Below are 23127 nucleotides of genomic sequence, written 5' to 3' on the forward strand. Positions count from 1 at the left end.
GCCTAGATATATACTTCCAGTTGCAAAGTTTCATTAAATACGGTTGTTTGAAAATACTTTGACTGCTATGGAGACTGATAAAAAAAATGCTAAAGAAATTCTATCTTATACCGTCTCCATACCGTAAAAATGTCAATTAATAACATTTTTCTCGCACATGCAATGATTCATGCTTCTATCTATAAAATTTGCAAGGGTATGCCTACTTTAAAATTTAGAGAAGCTTATCGAAAATTTAGATAGAAACATTTATTTCTGAAATCCAAATAGTGTAAAAGTGTCAATGAATGAAACATTGCTCTTACATTCACCGATGAAAATACAAAGTTTCATGTTTCTATCTACAAGATTTGCAGAAATAGGTTTGTTTCTAAATTTAGAGGGGCTTACAACAAATATAGAAGGAGATATTTATTTTAGAAAAGCAAATTTAATCAATACTATCATATACAAATATTTCTTTCGTAATACGTCATCTAATAGAAATAACTTGACAGAAAAGTTTTAATTAAGCCCATTATTGTTCATTTAAATAGATGTCAGTTGGATTTTAAAAACAATTGAACCAGTGGCAATGGTCTCCCCAAAACTTTCTCCTAAAGATGTTGCATAGCATTGGTGCACAATAGTTACGAAATATTCCTCTTTGTCGTGAATTGAGTATTTTTGCTGAATCTATCGTTGGCGAGTTATTTAGCGATTCATCCCTGGCATGAGGTGAATAGCATCCGAAAATCAAATCTGTGTTTTAAATGCGTTTTTCACAATCGATTGAAACCAGGATTGGGCATAAAGCTGCACAAACTCACATATCAAATTGGATGTATTTAAGACATTGCATCTTTGACTTATTGTGTTTACATGTTTCTAAAAGTACAGATCAACAATCCCTTTTTGGATTTGGCTCAAAATTCGATAGATGTTCATTCTATGTATCGAATTTTATCTGTCTTCATTTGTAGTTAAATTATATTCAAACAGCCGGACTGAGAGATTTCTCGGAGAGCTCGAAATTTGGTATAAAGACCGTATATCAAATTTCACCCGTCCAGATCAAAGCGTTTCTGAATTATCACAAACAGACAGACGGACATTTTCCAAAAACGAGATTCAGGTTCTATACTACGCATACCAGAAAGTAAAAACTGAACATTTCTGAGACAAGTAGAAGAAATACCAAGACATAAAAATAAAGTTCTTTGCTCACAGTTGTATATGTGATTATAACTTTTGAGTTGTGTCATTTGATGAGAATGGTATATTTCAGTAATGAAGGAGTTTCTGAAATGTTGATTATTTATACTATATGCCATCGCAATGTTGGTCGAGTTGCAGAAAAATAGAAAGATCTTTTTCCGAATTCCCGGCATCCTTTTAGGAAGTGTATTTACAGAACGGTTTAGCGATTGTAAATGACAGGATCCTTACTTCCCAGAGAAAATGAGACATACAGAAATAGACTCCTTGGATTATTTATCTTTGTTTACCCTCAAGACTGAGTATGAACATACAGTCCAGAAACAGCAATGCAGAGAATACTTCATCATAATAACATAGTCCATGAACAGTTACATCATCATCATCTAGAATTGTACTACATTCGGGTTCTTCTCTCCTTGAGAATATAACTTTGGGAGACGCTTTAAGCTAGATGGGAACATCAGTCGTCAAAATGATTACTTTCGGAACGATGAAAATCTATTCAGTGATATTTTTCTATAACTATGTGACGTGACATTTTCAGAACTGATCCTATTTTTTACACAACATATTGAATATATTCAGCTAGTTTTGAATGGAAATGTGTCTGAATTCTTTGGCTTTCGGTAGGTCTTCCATGAGGAATTTCTAGATAGGTGGATTGGCTTACAAAGTCGTGTTGAATTTTCTCCTAGGTCACGTGACTTGACGCTTCTTAACTTATATTTAGAGAGTTGCTTATGTCCTTCTGTGCTTAATGTGCTCAATAGATGCTGCAGATCGATGCCTTCAAGAAACTGTCTTGATATCACACATGATGAACTGAAATGCGTATACGCAGATATTTTTATACGAATGCAACGTAATATTGGTGCCGAAGTTGTTCATTTTTAAAATGTTTTTAATGTACTTTGTCTAATGCATTAACTATTTTTTAAATTTAATAAAAAATAGTAAATACATTATTATTTTTTGATGCCAAACTTTTAAAACTCTTTTTTGATATTTGTATTATCCCTGAAATGAAATATCGAAAATTCTATCTAATACTAGTCTGGAAATGAAAAGTAGTCTATACAACTGTATTTTAATATCTCAACAAATTTTATAGATACAAGAGCGAAATTTTATGTCCTTATAAGGAAAATATTTTATTCACTAAAATATTTCCATCATCCTAACTATATAAAAAAATTAATTATTTTTCGATTTCAATTTCTATTCATACATTTGGGTTGGTTAGCGTGAGAGCCAACCTAGGCTAAATTGTGGCAATCACATGAATAAATTATAAAACCAATGATATAAGTAAAACTTTTAAGAAAACGAAGCCAGTAGTAAAGGTAAAACACAAGTAAAAAGCAAATGAGATATGTGATAGGGCAAAAGGAACAAACAGAAAACAAAAGGTAAGGGAACGTTAAATTTGAAATTTGAAAATATTTTTATGATATTTTTCACCCACCAAGTCTTGTAAGACTACAGACGATGAATTTAAAATGGTGTTCACGATGAGATACAAAAGAAGGGCAGTCAATCAGAATGGGATGCACACTAGAAGCAACGTGACAAATGAGACACATTGGAGTTCTCTCACCAAAAATGAGATGCCTGTAGGTAAGGAGAGTGTGTGCTATATGGAGGTGAGTCAGCTTGGCATCTCTTATAGAAAGAATAGGCCATAAACTAATAGAAGTTTACACAGAGCGTAACGTATTGTGCATTTGCAGGTCCCATCTTTACTGCTAGTTAGAGAGAAAGTGACAAACAAAGGACTTCTTAATATCACAGTAAGGAAGCTCTTATATCAGAAAAAATACAGCAGATTTTTCGGCTGAGTCCGCCTCTTCATTACCAGAAATGCTCACATGATTCAGGACCCAACAAAAAATAACATTCTCAAACAGCCGGAAAGTAAATAAATAAATTTTCTCGAGAAATCGGATGTATTCGGCATTCAGAGTTCGATAGGGTTTTCAAAGTACTCATGTCATATAGGTAATTAATAAAATTACACTGAGTAGATAGAGAAATTTCACGAAGAGCTTAGAAAATTGCCATTAACTCAGCAGTAAATACAGAACAACAATTGGGTAGCCGATAACTAATTGTACCAGATGGAAGTACAATGCCGCAACTGACATGGCCACCAGATTTGATTCTATAAAATTTAGAATGAACGACGAATACTGACAACGATGATAGTAAAATAATTGTATATGCAATATAAAAAAGGGGTTTCGAAAATGAAAATTTTGGGTTATCCCGGGGAAGGAGTAAAAGAAATCGACAGTTTTAATGTTTACATCATTGAGATTCGAGTCATGAAGAAATATTTTGTTTCTCTCACAAAATGGAGGAATATGAGAGAATCTCCGTACACCAGTCGGAAATATCATTCTACATAAAGGATGATTCGAGATAGATTGTATTCGATAGAACATAATGAGTATATTTTTTACGCCTTAAGTCGAGGAGTGGTTGGTGATAAATGCTATATAAGCTTTTCATTGGAGACGTTCGAAAAGCGCGCGAAAAAATTTCGTAAGGCAGAGTGATGACACATGCACACTTTGTGAGATTCTATCAAACATTAAATGGCAAACCTTCCTCGTGCTATGTTTCTCTCGTCTTTATTGTTCACAGTCTAACGCATGCAATATGTAATTGTCTGAGAGGCAGCCATGTGTAAAATATGTTATCCAAATAAAAGTTTTCTCTTCTCTAATCTGTTTTGTAATCAGTAATTGGTGTGTTTCCCTCTATCATATTCCAACTTCCACTGTGCACTCCCAGCAGTGCGTCTTTTTGGCCGTTTGCAGAGCTATTTTTTGCGCATCCATAATGCACCTGTTATTGTGATACACGTACCTCTCCAACGCTTTCAGGGTTTTCGTATGCGCTCAACGTTTTATGATAAGAAAAGGGGGGGGGTGCCATTAGAAAATTGCAAGCTTCTTTATCTATGACCATAGCCATGAACGCCACTTAGTTGCCGTTCATTATGAATTCACACCTCTAAATAACTATATCTGAAATCTCTTCTCTATTGGTTGAACTAACTGGCCCCTGGAGGTCCATAAATCAGCAAAGTTATATATTCATTATATTATAAATCAGCAAAGTTATATATATAAATCAGCAGTCAAATTATCATGGCCACCCCCTCATACAATGTTGAACCACCTTTTACCCTTAATATTGCATGGATTCTATGATATGTTGGTAGGTGGTAGGAGGAATTTGAGGCCATATCAAATGAACTGCACTTTGCAATTCTGTAAGATTTGATGGTACTGGATTCAGCTGCCTGATGTCTAGTTCAATTTCACTCCATAAAGTCTGAATTGGCAGATCTGATGATTGTGTGGACCAACGAAGCAAGGTAATACTCCATCATTTTCTTCGAACCATCTAACGACAATGCCAGCTTTATAAGAAGGAGCATTGTTTTGCTGGAAGTATCCGTTCACTGCAGGGTTCACCATTAGCATAACAGGATAGACTTGATCTCATTAGCTCATTTTCCAGGTGGTCATAATGAAGTGGGTGCTCAGTGCACATGTAGAGACAGAGAATTAATTATAAAATAGTTCCAGCGGCTTTATTCTTTCATGTCCACAAAGAAAAACTAAATTCGCATAAGTGATGTTAGTTTAATCTTAAAGACAGAATGAAATGTCCCATGATAAAATCAAATGTAAATATTTTTAGTTTTAAAATGGGGAATATACATATGCTTACTGTACTTATAAATATGGAATAATTAATGATATTCTAGTTGATAAATTTAATTGGATTATCTTTAATTTCTTTAGATGTTTATTTGCTAAAACAATATTTTCTGTTAGTACCGCAATCAACAGAATTCATATTACAGTCATGTCCATAAATTAAGGATAATGCAGGTTCAGGAAAAGAAAGAGTCAGAAGCAAAACAAATGTGATTTATTTGTAAAGCTTATTTATTAAACAAAAGGTAAAGAGCAAAAAAGATGCTATATGTTTGATATCGTTAATAAAAAATGCGAATTTTTCTTCCCTGGAGCAAATTGAAAAAAAAAAAACTATTTACAAAAACCAAAATTACATGGTTGGTATGATGGTTAATACATAGTATATCTCCCAGACGAGGCAATACAGTCCGTACAACGCCTAGGCATGCTGAGTATTAAATTATCGATCTGATATTGGGGAATATTACACCACTCATCAAGCAATGCTCTCCGAAGTTCCGATAGACATATAGGAGGTGGTTGACGGGCTGCAACTCGTCGGCCAAGAATGTCCCACACATGCTCTACTGGATTCAAGTCCTGTGAGACTGCCTGGCAGTCCATACGGATGATATACTCCGATCGAAGGCATTCGTTTACGATGTTTGCACGGTGAGGACGGGCTTGTCATCCATAAACACGAATTCTGCGCCCATGGCGCTCTGAAACAAACGTACATATTGTTCCAGAATGACGACCCGAAAGATTTGGCCTGTCATGGTTCCAATCTGAACATGCAGGTCAGTTCTGGAACCCAGAATAATTCCTCCTCAAACGAGCAATCCTGCACCACCGCAACGGTGTCGTTCAAAGATGTTCTCTTGGTGGTAACGGGTACCTGGCGCTCTCCATATGAAAGTCCGGCGAGAATCAGACGGCAAGCTAAACCTGAACTCGTCGGAAAACATCACACAAGCCCACTGTTGTGGTGTCCACAATGCATGCTCTCTACTCCAGGCTAACTGCAGGCGACAGTGAGTTGCAGTAACTGGAACACATCTGACAGGCCTACGAACATATAGACCAATCTGCCCTAAGCGTCTGTACACGGTCTGCCTTGAAACTGTCATACCAGTGGCTGAAGAGAGCTGACGAGACAGGTCTGATGCTGTGCTCCGTCTGTTTCTTTTGGAAGTAACTGCCGAAAACCGGTCCTCATTCGGCGTTGTAACTCGGGGGAGACCTGTGCTTTAACATCTACTCACATTACCATCTTCTTGGTATCGTTGCCAAAGCCTGCAGCGACACACTTCCAAGTTCCTCGGATATTTCTAGCTGGGTACGCCCACATTCCATACTGCCAATAATTCTACCACGTAAAAAATCATCCAAATGCGTCCTTTGTGTCATAACTATGTGGTTATTGCACTGAAAGGCTTATAAAGCGCTTACGAACAATTTTACTTCTTTGCCTCTATTCCTTATAGATCACTCTCTTACCCTCTCGTCATTGTGACGGGAGTGTTATCGGTGTCATCTGGTGGCTTCCTGCAATTTTCATATGATTTTTGAAGATGTGTGTAGTCTTTTAAGGGTGATAAATGTATTTTAGTGTTCGATTTCCACGTGACTCTGAATTATCCTTAATTTATGGACATGAGTGTATTTCCAAAACTAGTGCAATTTTAATGCAATGCTATATATTTTACTATTATTTTGAAGTGGAACATTTACTTTCATTTTTTTTAATATGATTCAAAAAAATCTATATGTTTGCACATTCTATCTATAAAAATCTATATGTTTGCACATTCTATCTATAAAAATCTATATGTTGCAAATCTATACGTTTGCACGTATAACATTTTTCTTTCATTGTTTTTGATAACTTTGAAAAAGGTAAGTGAATAACATTTTTATAAAGAGTATGACTTACGTATATAACTATAAATGTATTAGATTAACCATTAAAATACTTATTTTATAAATTCTAGAATTTAACCAACTCATCCAACTTATTTAAACTTAAATCAATATGCTTATTTTTAATAATGATAATAACAGCATCAAAAGAAAAATGGCTGGAGTTAACTAAAGTATATTTCAGGTGCCCTACAAAATCTAATCGGGTTTTAAAAATCTGCCTTTCATGCAAAAGAAAGAGTACGAGTGACATTAGTGTTTTGGAACTTTCCAGGCTATAAACAAAAAGAATACTTCCAATATGGGAGTTAAACATAAGGTTGCCACATTGAAAATTTCAAAATAGAAAATTATGTTTTAAATTAAATTTAACCGACTTTTTGCTTCAAAATTATATATTGATTTTGAGAAACTAGCACTAGCACTTTTCCTATAAGCACTAGCTTATTTTTTAATAAATAAAAAAAAAATAGCTTTCGTTTAAATCTAGTTCAGCAGATCTCGAAAAATATGTACACAAAATATGTATGCTGTTATTTATCAATAGTAAGTGATTGTAAATAGATAGCGCTATCCCATGAAATCGCATATTAAGCGAATGAACATTGTTGTTTTTGAGTTTTTAAAATATATTAACTGCATTTTTAAGATTTTGGAGATTCACGCAGTAATTGCAGTAAAATATCAAATATTTTGAATAAAATTTTAAATTTCGATGATAGAAATGGTGATATTTAAATAAATTTGAGGACTTCTACTCTTTGAGTGACCACTTTAACAAGTTACAAAATAATTTGAAGAGTACACTTTTTTCATTTGTCTATGGTTATATTCAGTGATAATTCATCATACTTTAGTTTATTTTTAATTATAATTATAAATTTCTACCAGTTATTTCCTGGTCGAAATCTCATAACATTTAAATATAACTTTCAAAAGTCAAATAGCGCATGATAAACATAAAAATCACAAACAATGATAGCATGAGGGTAATTTACAACAGTCATAAATATTGAGAAGATGTTCATGTATTAAACGAGAAAGTTTGCTAAAAGTAACCAACTCGTAAATCCAGACACTTTGCGAGTGTTTGAGATGGTTTTTTTTTTATCCTAGTTATCAATGACATAGTAAGGACTAAGGGATATTCTGGATTTGATATTATTTTTGGCCTCTTTCTTCGTTATATTGCTAATACTTTTACATTAAAATAAAAATTAAAGTTGTCAAAAAATTTTATTGGTGAAAAACAACAGTATGGACAATAACATTTGTTCTTAAACTATTATATGTGATCAGTTACAAGAAACAAGCTGAGGATCAAAGACAAAATTTTATATGTTGCTAACATATCCAGGTTTTACATGTAAACATTATGTGGTAAAGGTGTGAGGTTTTTACGATATTTTGACATAACTAGGACTATATTTAGATTTAAAAAGTGAGAAATACTCACTAAAATTATTTCACCAGAGTATCTTTAAGACAAGTTACCAGAGTATTCATACTCCTTTCTCTTTCTGTATGATTTCTACATATCAAAATGCTGTGAAAAACAAATATGGAAACTGTAGAATTTTCAAATGCTGAACGAGCATTCTAGCAAATGACAATCGATTTCATATCTATCATTTGAACATGTAGTGATATAGTTGTTCAGATTTGAAACTAGTCTTTGAAGTCGGAGAGCAGAGGAAAAATATTTTGAAATAAAAAAAAATGCTTTGCTCTTTTTTTAATGTGATCATTTGGAAAAAAGAAAAATTTCGAACGATACCCTCGATTAGATTTAATATTTTAACGACAATTTCAAGGTTATTCGTTCGGCTAATTTGTCATACCATTGATCTCTGCAATAATTTGTTCCTTCAGTGGAGGAGTAAAGATTCACAGAACCTGGGGCAGAGCTTTTATTTCCAATCTGACAGACTAATTTGTTAATATCTGAGTTTAAATCATAAAATATGTAAAAAATAAACTATTGGCTTCGTAAAGCACTACGCTGAGCCCCTATATCCACATGATTAAGCCATTGCAGGCATCATTCTAGATAGTTTCAAAGAACTTTTATATCTTATTGATATAGATACTTACCACTTTAAGAAGGTACAGTGTTTTTTAACTTTGACTATCGTTTATCCAAAATTACTAGTCTATCGATATCATCCAAAGGATGAATTTGCTAAGAAAACATGACAAAGCGCAGATTATATCGAGTAACAGTAGATTTAAAAAAGGACAAATATAAATTTAGTTTATGTGACAGTGAATGTAGAATTTGAACTTTAAGGTATGTTAAAGTAAAATATCATTGCTTTTAAGCTACGGTCACATACAATAAGGCGTACCAGAACAGAAGAAAGAAATCATTTGTAGAATTTCTTTCTCATAATGAATATTGAAATGAAATAATTGTATCGTGCATTACAAACTGTTCCGAACAAATTAAAACAAATCGATTGGAGAAACTCAGTATGTTTTTGTTGAAGGTTTATTGGCTCAAAAAACATATTTGGCTACATTGCACCAAGTAATTTTTAAAAAAATCAGAAAAAATCAGAGCAGATCACAAAGGACATAAATATGATGATCATAAAAGACAGATCATAAGGTTCAGCATAAAATATGATGATGCAAATAATAAATGTGCAAGGTTGTAAAATGTAAATATCTGAAAGTGAAAAATTGGGACAAATAAGGCAAAATAAGGAAATAATGCAAAACAGAAAGAAAAAAAGCGCTAAAGGCAAGTATGAAAACGAATAACGGCTTTTAAAAAGTTAAAAAATATTTGGGTGGTATTTCTCATTTACTAAATCCTGTAAAGTTAATGATGGTGTATGAAAGGAATATACACGATGAGAGTTAAAAGCAATATATTCAATTAAAATGTGTTTGATACTAAAATCAATATGACGTACAGGACATCTTGGTGCCCTTTCACTAAATATGAAATTTTTGTGAGAAAAACAAGTTTGTCCTATACGGAAACAGGCTAATTTAGCATTCATCTCAAGCATAGGAAGATCCTGTCACAACTAATGTCCGATTTTACTGAATACAATTTGTTTTGGATCTGCAGACATCATGTCTTTTACCAAATAGAAAAAAATATGACAGCAAATGACCTCTTATCGTCGCAAAACGAAAGTTCAATTCTTAAAAATATAGACATATATTTTGCAGTTGAGTCTGCCTACACGACTTGGAACCCAACAAAAAATGGCATGAAAACCCGTTTTTTCCTAGTATACGCTAAATGAAGAAATTGCTAATAGCAACCGTATGAATCCGTTTGTGATAAAACTAAGACAGATAATCTGTGCGCTTTTGCCCCAACACCATGGAGTCTTCTCGTATGAATTCAAGATTCGGAATGCGCACTACCTCATACATTAGAAATCAAATTCAATATATAGTATTTGCTACTTTATCCCAAAAAAGATTGGATATTGATAGGGAGCCTAGCATTAGAGTAGAAATTTAAAATATATAGAGCGAAAGGATAGTAAGTACTGAAAACATAAAACGACGCTAATCATCTGAACATATTGTTGTATTTCATAAATTTCCAAAAGATCCACAAAGATGTGTGGCACCTAAAATTTTGGAAGATAAAAAATAACAAAGAAGAGACAAAAAATAGTGAGAAAAATTAGTCTGAGAAAAATCACAAAAGACATTGAAATTAAGTGGAAATCATTTTCATCATGGATAAAAGATTATAGTTTTGGAAAGGAAACCAGCACGAAATAATTCGATACGAGGAGACTAGAGAGTTAAAGTTCGTTTTAAAATTTCATTCACACAGATTACTATTACTCAAGGAAGAAACATTGTTACTATTATTTAAGTTTGTTAATGCAAAATTTTCTACATTCTGTCAATTGCTTCGAATGATGAAGTTGCCAGGAAAGGGAACGAATAATTGTTTAAAGGAAATTATAGAAACAGGAAAACAAACAAAAAGCTATGACAAAAAGTAATGGCGGGAAATATGTAGAATAGGAATTTTAGAGAGTTCCAGGCTCTTCGTATCATCTACAACAAAATATTTTCAGAACTGAAAAAGAACACATTTGTGGAATATTTTTTCATAACAACTATTGAAATTTTTTTAAAAAAGCATACTAGTTGCAAGACTAACACCGAAGAAAATCGATCGAAGAAACTTGGTATAAAGGATTCTATATTCCTATATAGTATAATATTCGAGTTTTTCGAAAGATTTTAATACTTGTGCCTTCTTACCTAGTAGAATAAAATGCATTCAATGGGAGCTTTATGCTGTCGAAGAAATGAAATGGGGATTAAATGCGGAACATTTCGCATCCAGATATTAAAAAAGGAAAATAATTGTCAGAAATACAGTCGTAATTTATAAAATTCTCAAAGAGACTCTGACGTTTGGAACACTAATGAAAACTTGTTTGACGTTAAACTGAGTACAGATAAAAAAAAGAGAGAGAAAATAATTGTTTTTCGCCGAAGCCATTTGTTGGAGAAATACAAATGAGATTTTTTGAAAATACCAAAGTATATCTCACACAAAACATTAATAATCATTAGAACTTCAATTGCATTTTAAAGGAACCAAAAGATACTCGTGTTGAGGGCATCCTAAAATTTAAAAAATAATCATTTCGGAAAAAAAAACTGTAGTAATTGAAGCTTGAATTCGCCAGTTCAAATTATAACAAAGCTTATGTAGTGGAAAACTGAGAAGATCGGATTAAATAAAAAAAAATAATAATAAATAAATAAATAAACAGGGTATCTCAAAAAATGGAATAAGTTTATTTTCTTAAATGTTGCAATTAGACATAGATTTCCAACTGCAAAGTTTCATTAAATAATGTACCCAAATATATGAAAATACTTTGGCTTTTGTAGAGGGTGATAATAAGAAGTTACAAAAATTAAATTTTTATGCAATTCCTGTTGTGAAAAAATGTCAATGACTAAAATATTTTTCCTACACTCATTTATAGGGTCGTCGAATTTCATACCTCTGTCTATAAAATTTTCTGAATTATTAAAAGGCAAATTCATAGACTCAGTCCAATTTTTCTATACCTCTGACCGGTGTTTCAGGGAGTCCTTCGTTGTAATTTAATAAAGAATGGACAGAAACATTCTTTTAACAATACTTTTGTATATGCGACCCAGTTCATCATTTGTGATATAAAGACCGCCCATGAATCTACAATGCTTGTACTGCCAAGGGCAATTCATCCCTTAGTTCAGACATAACGCTAATCAAAACTAACCGAAAGAATTTATCGGTAGCCATACAGTAAACTGTTGTACAAAATGGAACTGACTGAAGAATTTTTATAAATACCACATTTATGAGAAAATTGCCGGTGATGATGAACCTCTTGAAAGGAAAAGAGATTTTTATGTACAAACAATGATCTTTTTGAAGATTGATGCTTGTTTCTCAATTAAAGCCACATTTCTCATTTAACTTTACCTGAAGTAGGCCCATTGATCATGCAGTTTCCCGTGTAACTGTTTTAACAATCCATGGGCTCCATGAATGTTGCATGAATATCATTTATTATGTTGAAATATTCTATACACTATCATTTTTTAGAATGTTGAATTCTAAACTGATTATTTGTACTCTGACATGAAGGTAATTTGAGTAATAAGATAAAATGCCAATTTCTGTAACATTTGTATAACATCTCATCTTCCCCGTTCCTCCCTTGAGATTTAAATATCATGTTGTTTTTTATAGCCTAAACCATTCTGAAAACACACTTTCTAGAAGGGAATTCAGAAAATGACGTTTGTATTTTTCTGTAACTAGGAAAGCATTACGATTACATACTGAATAAATCATGAGCATTTCCAAATCTTTATTGTTACTGAAATATGCCATTCTTTTAGACAGGCTCACATTGGCGAACGAAGAATTTTATCCCTCTCTGGGACTTCTAAAATGCTCTGTTTCTCCCCTTCCTTATGAAGTCGATATTGAAGCCGCCCAATCCAAGTCAACAATATTATAGGCGATTAAGAGATTTCTTTCAAGTCGTGATGATGGGATGATATAAAACTGGACAAATATTTGCAGAAGACAATTTTTCCACATCGAATAATTTTTTAATAAATGTCTCGTTTTATATACGAGATAAACCCCGCTAAATTTAGAAACAAGCATATCCCTGCACATTTTTTAAACAGAAGTATGACCCTTCGCATTTGTATTGATTAAAGTAAAAGAAATATTTTTCTCGTTGACACTTTTACATCATGAAAGCAGTACACATTTTTTTTTAACATTTTGTTATAAATTTTCGCAGAAACCAAAGTGTTTTCACATAATTCTCCACCACATTTAATGAAACTTTGTAATTAGAAGCACATTCCTAAGTGCAATATTTAGGGCAATAAAAGCGTGTTCCTCTTTTTGGGACACCCTGTCGAGCTTAAAAAACTACTTATTATGTTAATGCATGCTGTCGAAAGCCCACTTCATATGAAGAAGATAATAATGTTTCATAAAAAATAAAAAAAATGAAAGCTGAAGTTCACATTCAGTCTTTTAAAAAAACTTCTATTCTGGGAAAATCCAAAAGATCTGTTTGAACTGATGAGTTATTTATAAAACAGATGCCTTTTACAGAAAGTTCACTCCATATGCAGAATTAAATCTACATTTGTTTTTGCCTGAAACAAAGATCTATTCTAGTAAATAACTGACATATATATTTAATAGATATCCGTTTCTTAGGAGAATCTTAAAATTATTAGGAGACTTACCATATAATATCATATAAGTTAATTGATTATTATCTGTTTTACTTTTTATATGATCCGCATGTGATAGATATACACTCCTGTTCAAAAAATAAGCATCAAACACGAAAAGAGGTAAGCATGCAAAACAGTGAATTAAAACACACAATTTACACATGAGACAGGTTACATCACCGAATGCAAATAGGAAATAAAATACACAAATTCATTATAACTATCGATTCTTACCATACGTTCATTTAGAAATTAACGATCTAATAATAGAATACAAACACAAAAACTATCTATTTAAAATAATTGGAAAAATATCCATACCCCAGCCTCAACAATTGATCTGAATTTATATAGACCCCCCCCCTTCCATTTTTGATAGATATCGCAAAATGAAACTGTAATGGAAACCACAACAAATGGACAAACATCACAAATTTATTTCTCGTTTTTGGAAAGAGCAATATTAGGAAAAAATAATGAATTCTAATTGGAAAATATTTAACCACTGATACTTGTCAGCATCAATAATATGTCAAATGAGGGCATTGAAAAATGAATGAATTCCAAAAATCCATTCGAGATAACCAAGTTCATTTTTAATATTATTTACAAAATGATATTAAAAGGAATTGTATTTATTGCATATGTTTATCGCTTTTGGATCTATTAGATAATCACAGAGAATTTAAAAAAATCATTACTTATTATTTAAAAATAAGAATTCCTGGACGAATCAAAAATATTATTCAAATTTTGATAAAACAGTGGAAATCATACGAAGAATTGAAATTCATTCCCCAATGAATATAGAAAGTGACTCTCTTCCAAAAGATAATTTATGATATAGTTGAAGGCAAATTCAAGAATCAACAAAAAGGCAGTTTTAATGCATTATGGATTTTTTATAGCCAACTTTTTTATCAGTAAAACTCAGCTAAATGAATCGGTTAAATCAATTTTTCTTTACATGATTTTTTCACTACATTATCTCTTCTTGACAATGCAAATCTTATTAAATAGTTTTTATTTGTTTGGAAGAATCTCAGTAGTTGAAATTTTATAAAAGATTATCTACATACTAAATTTTTATAAAGAATTTTGAAAATAATTAAAACCACTACATTTTTCAACAGTCTAAGGGTAACAGATAGTCTTAATACATGAAATACATACAAAAAAGTGTTATACTTTTAGGAATGACTTTAACGATATTACAAAAATGTATAAGACAAAATAAAAAAAGAATTTCAAATGTGTTTTTGGAGCTATTTGTTACTGTTAATCGCATAGCATTACTTTCAGACTTTTCTCATCAAGCTATTAATACGGAATCTTCTTGGAACGGAAAATAACTTAGAAATGAAAATTGCTAGATTTAGAGACTAGCTATGAATATGGCTAAATTTCATGCATTTGAATCTAGTTTGTTTCCAGAAATGGGACTGTAGGGTTGGAGAACAACTAATCTTTTTTTCCTGATGGTTTTAAAAGCCGCAAAATTTTTTAAAACATCTTCTTCAAAATTAGGAACTTGAACACCTTTTAAAACTTCGATGAGTTAATTTTTAAATGTTTTCTTATCTTCAATTTCTCTTTAAAAATACATGCCACGTCAAACTGCAAATCCTTCTCTGAAACTTTCACTTATAAAGCGCATATGTCTTAAATTGTTTTAACTTTTTATTTTCACTAGACTTAAATCCTAATTTATTATTTCATTTCTAGTTGATATAGACGAGCCTACACAGCTTATTAAAATTCTACATTTTGAATTTAAAAAGATATATGCAGCATTTATTTTAATTTAAAACTTAAATACAGCATCTGTATTTAAGTTACTTTTTGAAAAGAACAAACACAGAGTATTCCACGCGAAGCCTTTTTAATTTTTTTTTCGTACATTGTTGTGATTCAATAAACAATAGTACTTAATTTTCCATTCCAAATATAATTGACATACTGAAGGTAGTTTTCCTCCGCACGTCTAATTTTCCTCCAATTACGGGACAAAGAATTTGTCAGGAGCGTGCCACTCGAGTCAAGTTTCCATTCCTTGACGTCAAGTAAGCGTCCACAGATGTTTTGGTGATGCTTCCACGCAACTCTTCCAAGTAAATATCTTTCGTCATCAAGTCACGCAGATTCATGCTGTACATATACAGACTGCTTTAAAATGTTGTTTCATTTTGTCATGTAGTGATGAGCCTTTTTATTCCGAAATTAAATTAACAGCTTATGTTTTTACGTATTTGAGTTGGCCTCGACCGTTTTTAGTTAAATAGCCTAGCTCGTCCATTTAAGTAATACACTCCAGATCAGAAGATATCTCGAAAATGTCCATTAAGCTTTGTGCAAATTTGATTAAAAGTGTTGAAATTTTGAGCACATATGCATCATAATACAACTCTATAAAGTACCCAAAAAACCTTTTTTAATCTAAGGATGTTTTTTTAATTTAAAAACCCTGAATTTTAAAAAAAAAACTTCAGTATTCTAATTTTTTTTTATTTCATTTATTTAATAGTATCGCTAAAAATAGATTTCCATCAAAATTATGTATTATTTTGTAATTTCATTTCAAAAAAATAATTTTCAGGAATAATTTAATGCATATTAACTGAATTTTCATTAGAATTTTGTATTTTCAGAACTAAAATTAGCTTTTAACTACCTAAATGAAGTCGAAAAAAGGAATGGATTCGAATGAATGTCTAAGAGAAATATTGACTCTATACAACTTCTTCAAATATGGAATATTTCATGCAGAGTTGCTAAGTCAATGAAATTTGAAAAAAAATTCATTTTCTTAAAAATGCATTTAAAATATATACTACTTTGAAACCATTAATTGTTCATATTATTTAGCAATTCATATTTTAATGCTATTTTATTATCATGAAAGCATGTCACTTCATTGTTATATCGAAGTGGTGTTTATCAAATTTTCCAAAATATATTATTTATGTAAAATACTTGCACTTATTAGCTCATTTTGATCTCAAATTTATATATGTTATTGCTGCATGTTGTCATAAAATGCCCCTGGTCACTAGAGGTCTCATATATGGAATTCTCATATGTTTTTCAGAGTGTGATTTTTGACACTCACTATACCGGCGATGATATTTTGAGATAAAGTGCTAAAGCTAAAATTTCACTTTTTTTTTTTTTTGTTTTGTTAATTTAAAACAATTCGCCCCCTTAAAATTCGAAATCGTATCCACAATGTGTAAACAACCCCAGCGTTTACCTTTAGTAATGAATGGCTGCTCTCTTCGGTATTTTTTGTATCAGAAGCTGTGTGCCCTCATTGTTTCAGTGTATCTTTTTTGTCTCCGAAAGCCTAAACGAATTTAACAAGCTATTGAGATCTCGGATGCGCTGCTTTCTCATTTAGCCCCGCAGTTGCCGTCGAAGAGGTGCTGAGACAAAGGCAAAATTAAAAAAAAACTCTAAACAAAAACATTTCGGAGGTAAAACCACTGCCCGTGCCTCTCCTTTATTTACACTTAATGGAATAGTTGGCACAGGATCCGTAGAAGATTAGAGGGGAGAAACGTACAAAGAAAAGCAAGTATGCTTGCTGAGTCACATAGTTTGTGGCATGAGCTCGTCTTTATTTTGTAGCCAGTTTCAACTTTTGTCTTTTTCTGTCACTGGACTTTCATAGCAGATCGCTAGTTGTGTTGCTTCCTCAAGGGATCGTTTTAAAACACAAGTTTTTAAAAATCCACTCGGAAACTTAGGATTCATAGTAAACGTCCTTTCCTTCCTGAACTCCCTTTTACGACCAGACATGGAAAAGAAAGGAGATAGAAAGAATGTGCAACATAATGGACCGAATCATGATATTTGTGTAAGTAAGAAAAGCTGTTCATTTTTTATCATAGTAATGACTTATTTATATTTATTCCTTTATTTTTTGAATTTCTACAATAAAGAATATATTGACTAGAGTCATAACGTTCCTAATGATATGAATAATTGATAAAAAAAAATATTATGATTGGATTTGCAAAATATTGAGCCAAATTTTTATATTATAATTTTTTTAAACTAATGCATGATTTTTTAAAAATTTATTTGTAACTGAGATTAACGTTAACAGATTATTTTATTATTCATTTTTAATGCAATTAATTCCATGAAAAATATTATTTTATCCATTTCGCAACTAATTTTTAAGTAAAAAAAAATAGCACTTTCTACAGAACAACTTCTTCTTTAACACGTAACTTTGGATTTTTAAACGATTGTTGTTGTGTGTGTTTTTTTTGTAATAATTTTTCATTTGAGTTGTCCTTGTTTTGTTATGAATGAAATTTATCAAAACATAAAACTATGTTAAAAGCAAAGCCATGTAAACGCTTAGAGCAGAAAAAATATATATATTTTTTAAAAAGCTTCATATTTAAAGAAGTTATTATGAAAAACAATTTAATAACAAACCTCACTATATTCTTATATATAGAAATTTCAGACATTTTGCTAATTACAAATCAATTTTCATCGTATAGGAAGAAATAAAATATGTATACGCATAAAACGGAATAAAAATAATATAAATTGTTTATTTCCTTTTGTTAAGCATCAAAAAATGGACTAATATATAGCCTTGGGAATTATGTCCAAAGAAATTTTTGTATGTAAACGCTAAAGGAAGAAAACATTTCATTGTTACAGAATTCGTATCATGCCTTCCAACCTTCTCATTCATAATGCTCATTAATTGCCATTCCTAATATCTCATTTATTTTATTTTGAAAGCTGCAAAATAATGATGGGGACAGCGACTGCTGGAATCATTTTCATTAATTACCACTTAATTTAAGAAGACCCAAAAAATGTTTTAAACGGGGACGTAGACATAGAATAATACAGTTCAATTAAATGCACTGATCAGTATAAATTTGCTTGTTTTTTAATCTTCATATTTACTAATTGAATACATTCAAGATTTGCTTTTGTGTTATTTTTCTACCTATTATTACCAATCCTTTCCTATTTATTTTCGAAATTACTTGATATTTTTTAATCCAAAAATACGATTGGCCAATTTCATTTCCAAAAAAGCCTTTTATCACTATAACTAAACAGATAAAACGCTTTAGAAAATAAAAAGAATTAAATGGATTTTTCATATCAATATTGATGGAACAGGAATTTCTATTTTCCAAAAAAAGACTTGTTTTATTCACAAGGTTTATTTAATGATCCATTTTTTTTTTGAGAAAATACCTGGTAAATTCTATTTTCTTGATTTCTATAAGCAGATAATATGTTCCTGAAGCAAGTAAAATTTTATTTTTAAATTGCGACTCTAAAACTTGAGATTTTTCTTTTGAAATAGAAAGAAAAATTAAATCGTAGGCTAAATCGCTTTGTGCCTCAATATTTTTTTCTAGGCTTGTTTACTCAGAAATTAATTTCAAATTCTAATAACAATGGATTTTTTCCGTTAATATTTCTATTTAAAAAACCACCCTAATTCAAATAATGTAATTATTTTAGCAATAAAAAAGGCTTTATAGGTAGTTTTTAATAAACGTTGTTATACACCATACTTATACCTGAAATTTAGATGGTATCAAAAGTATGTTTCAATTCAATTTCAGTTTCAAAGTATATAAGTTTTATCATTGCATTTAATATGATTGGATTTTCTTATTTAACGCATTGACTACCATGGGGAGTGATCGGTGACCGGCGAACTCATATGAATCACGTTGTCAGAAATTTAGGGCGGTAAAAAACAAAATCATAGTACTACCTAAAAATAAATAAAATAATTATTCCATATGTAATCATTTGCATGAATACAATATCTAAAAACACATTGTTCGTGAGAAAAAAGTGAAATGAAATATCCATACCTTAAATTTCCCACTGAAAGGTGAGAACTTTTGCTTCTATGTAGGAAGGAGACTTTCGAACAGCTCATTCAATATTCTTTTCGAACTGAACCAGCAGTTTATTTTTATATCCCTTTGCCTAAAGAATTAATTAGTCATTTGAATGATTGTTATTTTGAAATAGTCTGTAGTTGGCTTGTTATATTTCAGACTGGATTTTTAAAAATTGTCTACTAAGCTTTCTTAATTGCTTTAGATCCTGTTTATATTTTTGCTTCAGATAAAGTGTCGGTCTTAAAATAAATGACTTTCAAAATTTAAATAAGCATTCAAAATTTTGTAATTTTTAAAAATTGTGTGATATATCCGGTTTAGCAATAGCTTTCTTTCGCAGTGATCATTGTGCGTCATGGTTTTATATAACAAACTCATTCTATAAAATATCAATCATTCCTTTTCCTACTTTTTAAGATTAAAATAATCTTTCTTTCTCTCCGTTACTCTTTCAGTTTCTCTTCCTGTATATGTATTAAGACAATATCAAAGTTAAAAGTAACTGAGTAAATTCTAAATGCTTTTTTTTACTCTATGAAATTAAAGAAAAATTTAAAAACTCGATAAAAAAAATATGAAATATCCCAAATTTCACGCGTAAGTGCGGATCTCCAATATAATTAAAATTGACGAGAGAAAAAATATGGAGAAAAGCTGAACTATATTTCTGAAACAGAATTCCAACAAAAACTCAGACTATATAATGCTCAGATGTATACTCGTAACTCCTACCTAGAAGCCCCCAGATATGGGGAGGAGAAGTTTTCAGTATGATGGTTGGTTCTCGCATGGGAAGAGTAATATTATGGGGCTGAATTACCCCCACCCCACCTGATGACAGGACACCTGCTACAGAAGGAGTTGTACCGGGATCGGTGATCGTTATTAGGACGCAACCAATGTTCCCGCTTCATTGCTGTCGTGGCATCTAAATCATTCAAATCCGTATCCCTTCGGACAGGGCTAGCGACGCGGATACTGTTATGTCCCCAAGTTTATTTTTCTTAAAAAAAAGTTGAAATAAAATTTCAAAATTAGGAGTAGAATTTTTCACAAGAATTGTAGTTTACGTGATAAACGTTAAAATCATTTTACAAATTTAATATAGAAAATAAAACCGTCTAATGAAAATTTGTAATTCTACAACAAAATACTTCATAAAACATTTTTACTAAAAAAGTTAAATGTAAAAAGTAATTTTTCTTTTAACCAAAAATCTGAAGATAAAAGCAAAAATCTTAAAGCCGCGAAAATAAATGGATGAATGCAATAAAAGAGTTTAAACATAAGTGTGCAAAAGCCATCTAATAAGTATAAATTGTACATTCAGCAAATGAAAACGCTGAACAATTATCAAACAAGCGAGCAGCTCCTAAAGGAAATCATTTTTAAACTGGAGTCAAATAATCCAAACATGTTCATTGAGAGCTCTAGAACGACGCGACGTCACAGTGATATTACATGGCATCTACAGTTAGTACATCTTGTAAATTGACTCTATTGAAAACAGTTATCAAGCATGTCTATTTTCATTTTCAAGTTAATATTTTTACTATCACAAAATAAAACGTTGATTCCAAAGAGAAAATACATACTCAATTTTATTTAAAATAGTGGCTGAAAAGTTACTCAGGCGTCTTTTAAGAACACGATTGAACTCAATTACAGAAGTCTGCAATCATTCCAATCGATATTAAAGAAAAAAAGTTAAAATTAGGAAAAATAAAAGTGGAAGCGTGATCAGTGGTGTTGATTAGAATTATTTTTAACAACTTAAATGGATATTATTGAAATATGATTGTATCTAATCAATCTGCAAACATAAATTAACTTTCGGTTTGTTTTCTTTTATCGTACAGTTCCGTGCAAATTTCTTTCACCATTTAGTTTTCTGTTGCATACGTTTGTCAAACATAATTTTTTAAATTCAAATGAAGTTTTTCGGTAATTGAGTTCTTTTTTTTAATTTAATCTCTGAATTTTATTCAACCATCCGATTTTCGTTTAATTTACTTAATTGGAGTTTATATCAAAATCCTGCGTGATTCTACAATGATTGAATTCAAAGCGGTAAAAGCTGGAAAGAATGCATGAATTCTATACATTGTTAACTACACTCATGTCCAAAGTTAAAGTCACAAACATAAAATCTGCGAAAAATGAAAAACTATTCATTGTGTTGCCACGAAATTTGGCACAAAGGTACACTACAATAGAAGAAAGAACATAGACACATAACAGCATGGAAAAGATTTTAATTGGGAATTAAGAAACAGGATATATCAAAAAGTGTTACATTATGAATCAGAGATAAAGCATTTATCTCGGGAAAAACTTGTCTAATATGGAATGTGACCACCGTGCACTTCTATACTGGCTACACAACGAGCTTTCATACTGTTTATGAGGGTGTCAATAAATGCTTGGAGCAACAAAGCCCATTCTTCCAAAAGCGCGGCTTTTATCTCTTGGAGAGTATTAGGAGGGGGGTTACGCTGTGCAATGGCTCTTCCGAGACCATCCCAAACATGTTCAATAGGATTGTTATCCGGAGTCCTCGAGGGCCAGTCCATACGTCGAATATCCTCTTCCTCAAGAAAATCATCAACGATCTGGGCTCAGTGTGGAAGCTCGTTTTCATCCATAAACATGAAGTTTGGTCCAAAAGCACCCCGGAACAACCTCACATAGGCTTCAAGGATCTCATCCCTATAGCGATGTGCATTGACAGTACCCGCATCGAAGACGTGCAGTGGTGTACGACTGCCCAACATTATGCCACCCCAGATAAGGATTCCTCTGCCACCAAATCTGTCGATTTCTTTTACGTAGGAGGGATGATAGTGAGCTCCTCGTTCTCTCCAGGTGAAGATTCGACGAGTGTCACTCTGTGTGGTAAATCTAGACACATCACTGAAAAGAACACGCCCCCATTCTTGCTGTACCCAAGACTGCTATGTTAGGCACCACAACAGTCGGGCTTTTCTGTTGGATGCAGTCAAAGGGGCGCACTCAACTGGTCGCCGGGCATAAAGAGCCCTCTCTGCTAGACGTCTGTATACTTTTTGTCTGGAAATTCTTATCCCAGACGCAGCAGCAAGGTCGTGAGAAAGTTGAGGAGCCGTTGTCAGCCTATGCCATCGTGCGCTTAATGCCAAATAGCGATCCTGTGCAGGCGTCTTTGCTCTGTGACGGCCTTGGCCGGCCTTCCTGGTTACAATACCACTTGTTTGGAATTGATTCCACGACCTGGATACCACTTTCGGTGCCACTTGTAATCATCGAGCCACCTACGCCTTGAGACTGCCCAACTTCAAGCCTACCAATGGTTCTCCATCTCAAGACATCGTCTAAACGATTATGAGAACTCATTCTCACTGGAAACAGGTTAAATTTTTAGTTTCAATGCAATATTCACAAAATTGCAGCCAAAACTCCCAGATGCCTAAATGGTCTAATTTCAGTAGTTCCCCCAAAACAAATGCTAAACAACATTTTTTCCCACAAAAAAGGTGAATATCGTGTTAGCGGTCCTTCACAATATATAAAATATAATTTGTTTAAATTTAACTGGTAGCCATTTAGAATTATTCAGAAAAAAAATTTTGTGACCTTAA

At 32.0% G+C, this 23127-nt stretch overlaps 2 protein-coding genes across 2 annotated transcripts in view; one reads left to right on the plus strand and one right to left on the minus strand.

The window, feature by feature from the left end:
• The window catches only part of LOC129958172 (4-hydroxyphenylpyruvate dioxygenase-like protein), an 89874-nt gene that overhangs the window by 65021 nt on the left and 1726 nt on the right, over positions 1–23127 (minus strand). The gene's annotated exons all lie outside the window — the stretch shown is intronic.
• The window catches only part of LOC129958171 (F-box/LRR-repeat protein 12-like), a 115100-nt gene continuing 109168 nt past the window's right edge, over positions 17196–23127 (plus strand). Inside the window, exon 1 of the mRNA XM_056070416.1 lies at positions 17196–17460. Coding sequence (XP_055926391.1) covers positions 17401–17460 — 60 coding nt within the window. The 5' untranslated portion in view covers positions 17196–17400. The remainder of the gene's footprint in view (positions 17461–23127) is intronic.

The sequence above is a fragment of the Argiope bruennichi genome, chromosome X1 (assembly GCF_947563725.1).
Source record: "Argiope bruennichi chromosome X1, qqArgBrue1.1, whole genome shotgun sequence".
In the NCBI taxonomy this organism is placed as follows: Eukaryota; Metazoa; Arthropoda; class Arachnida; order Araneae; family Araneidae; genus Argiope; species Argiope bruennichi.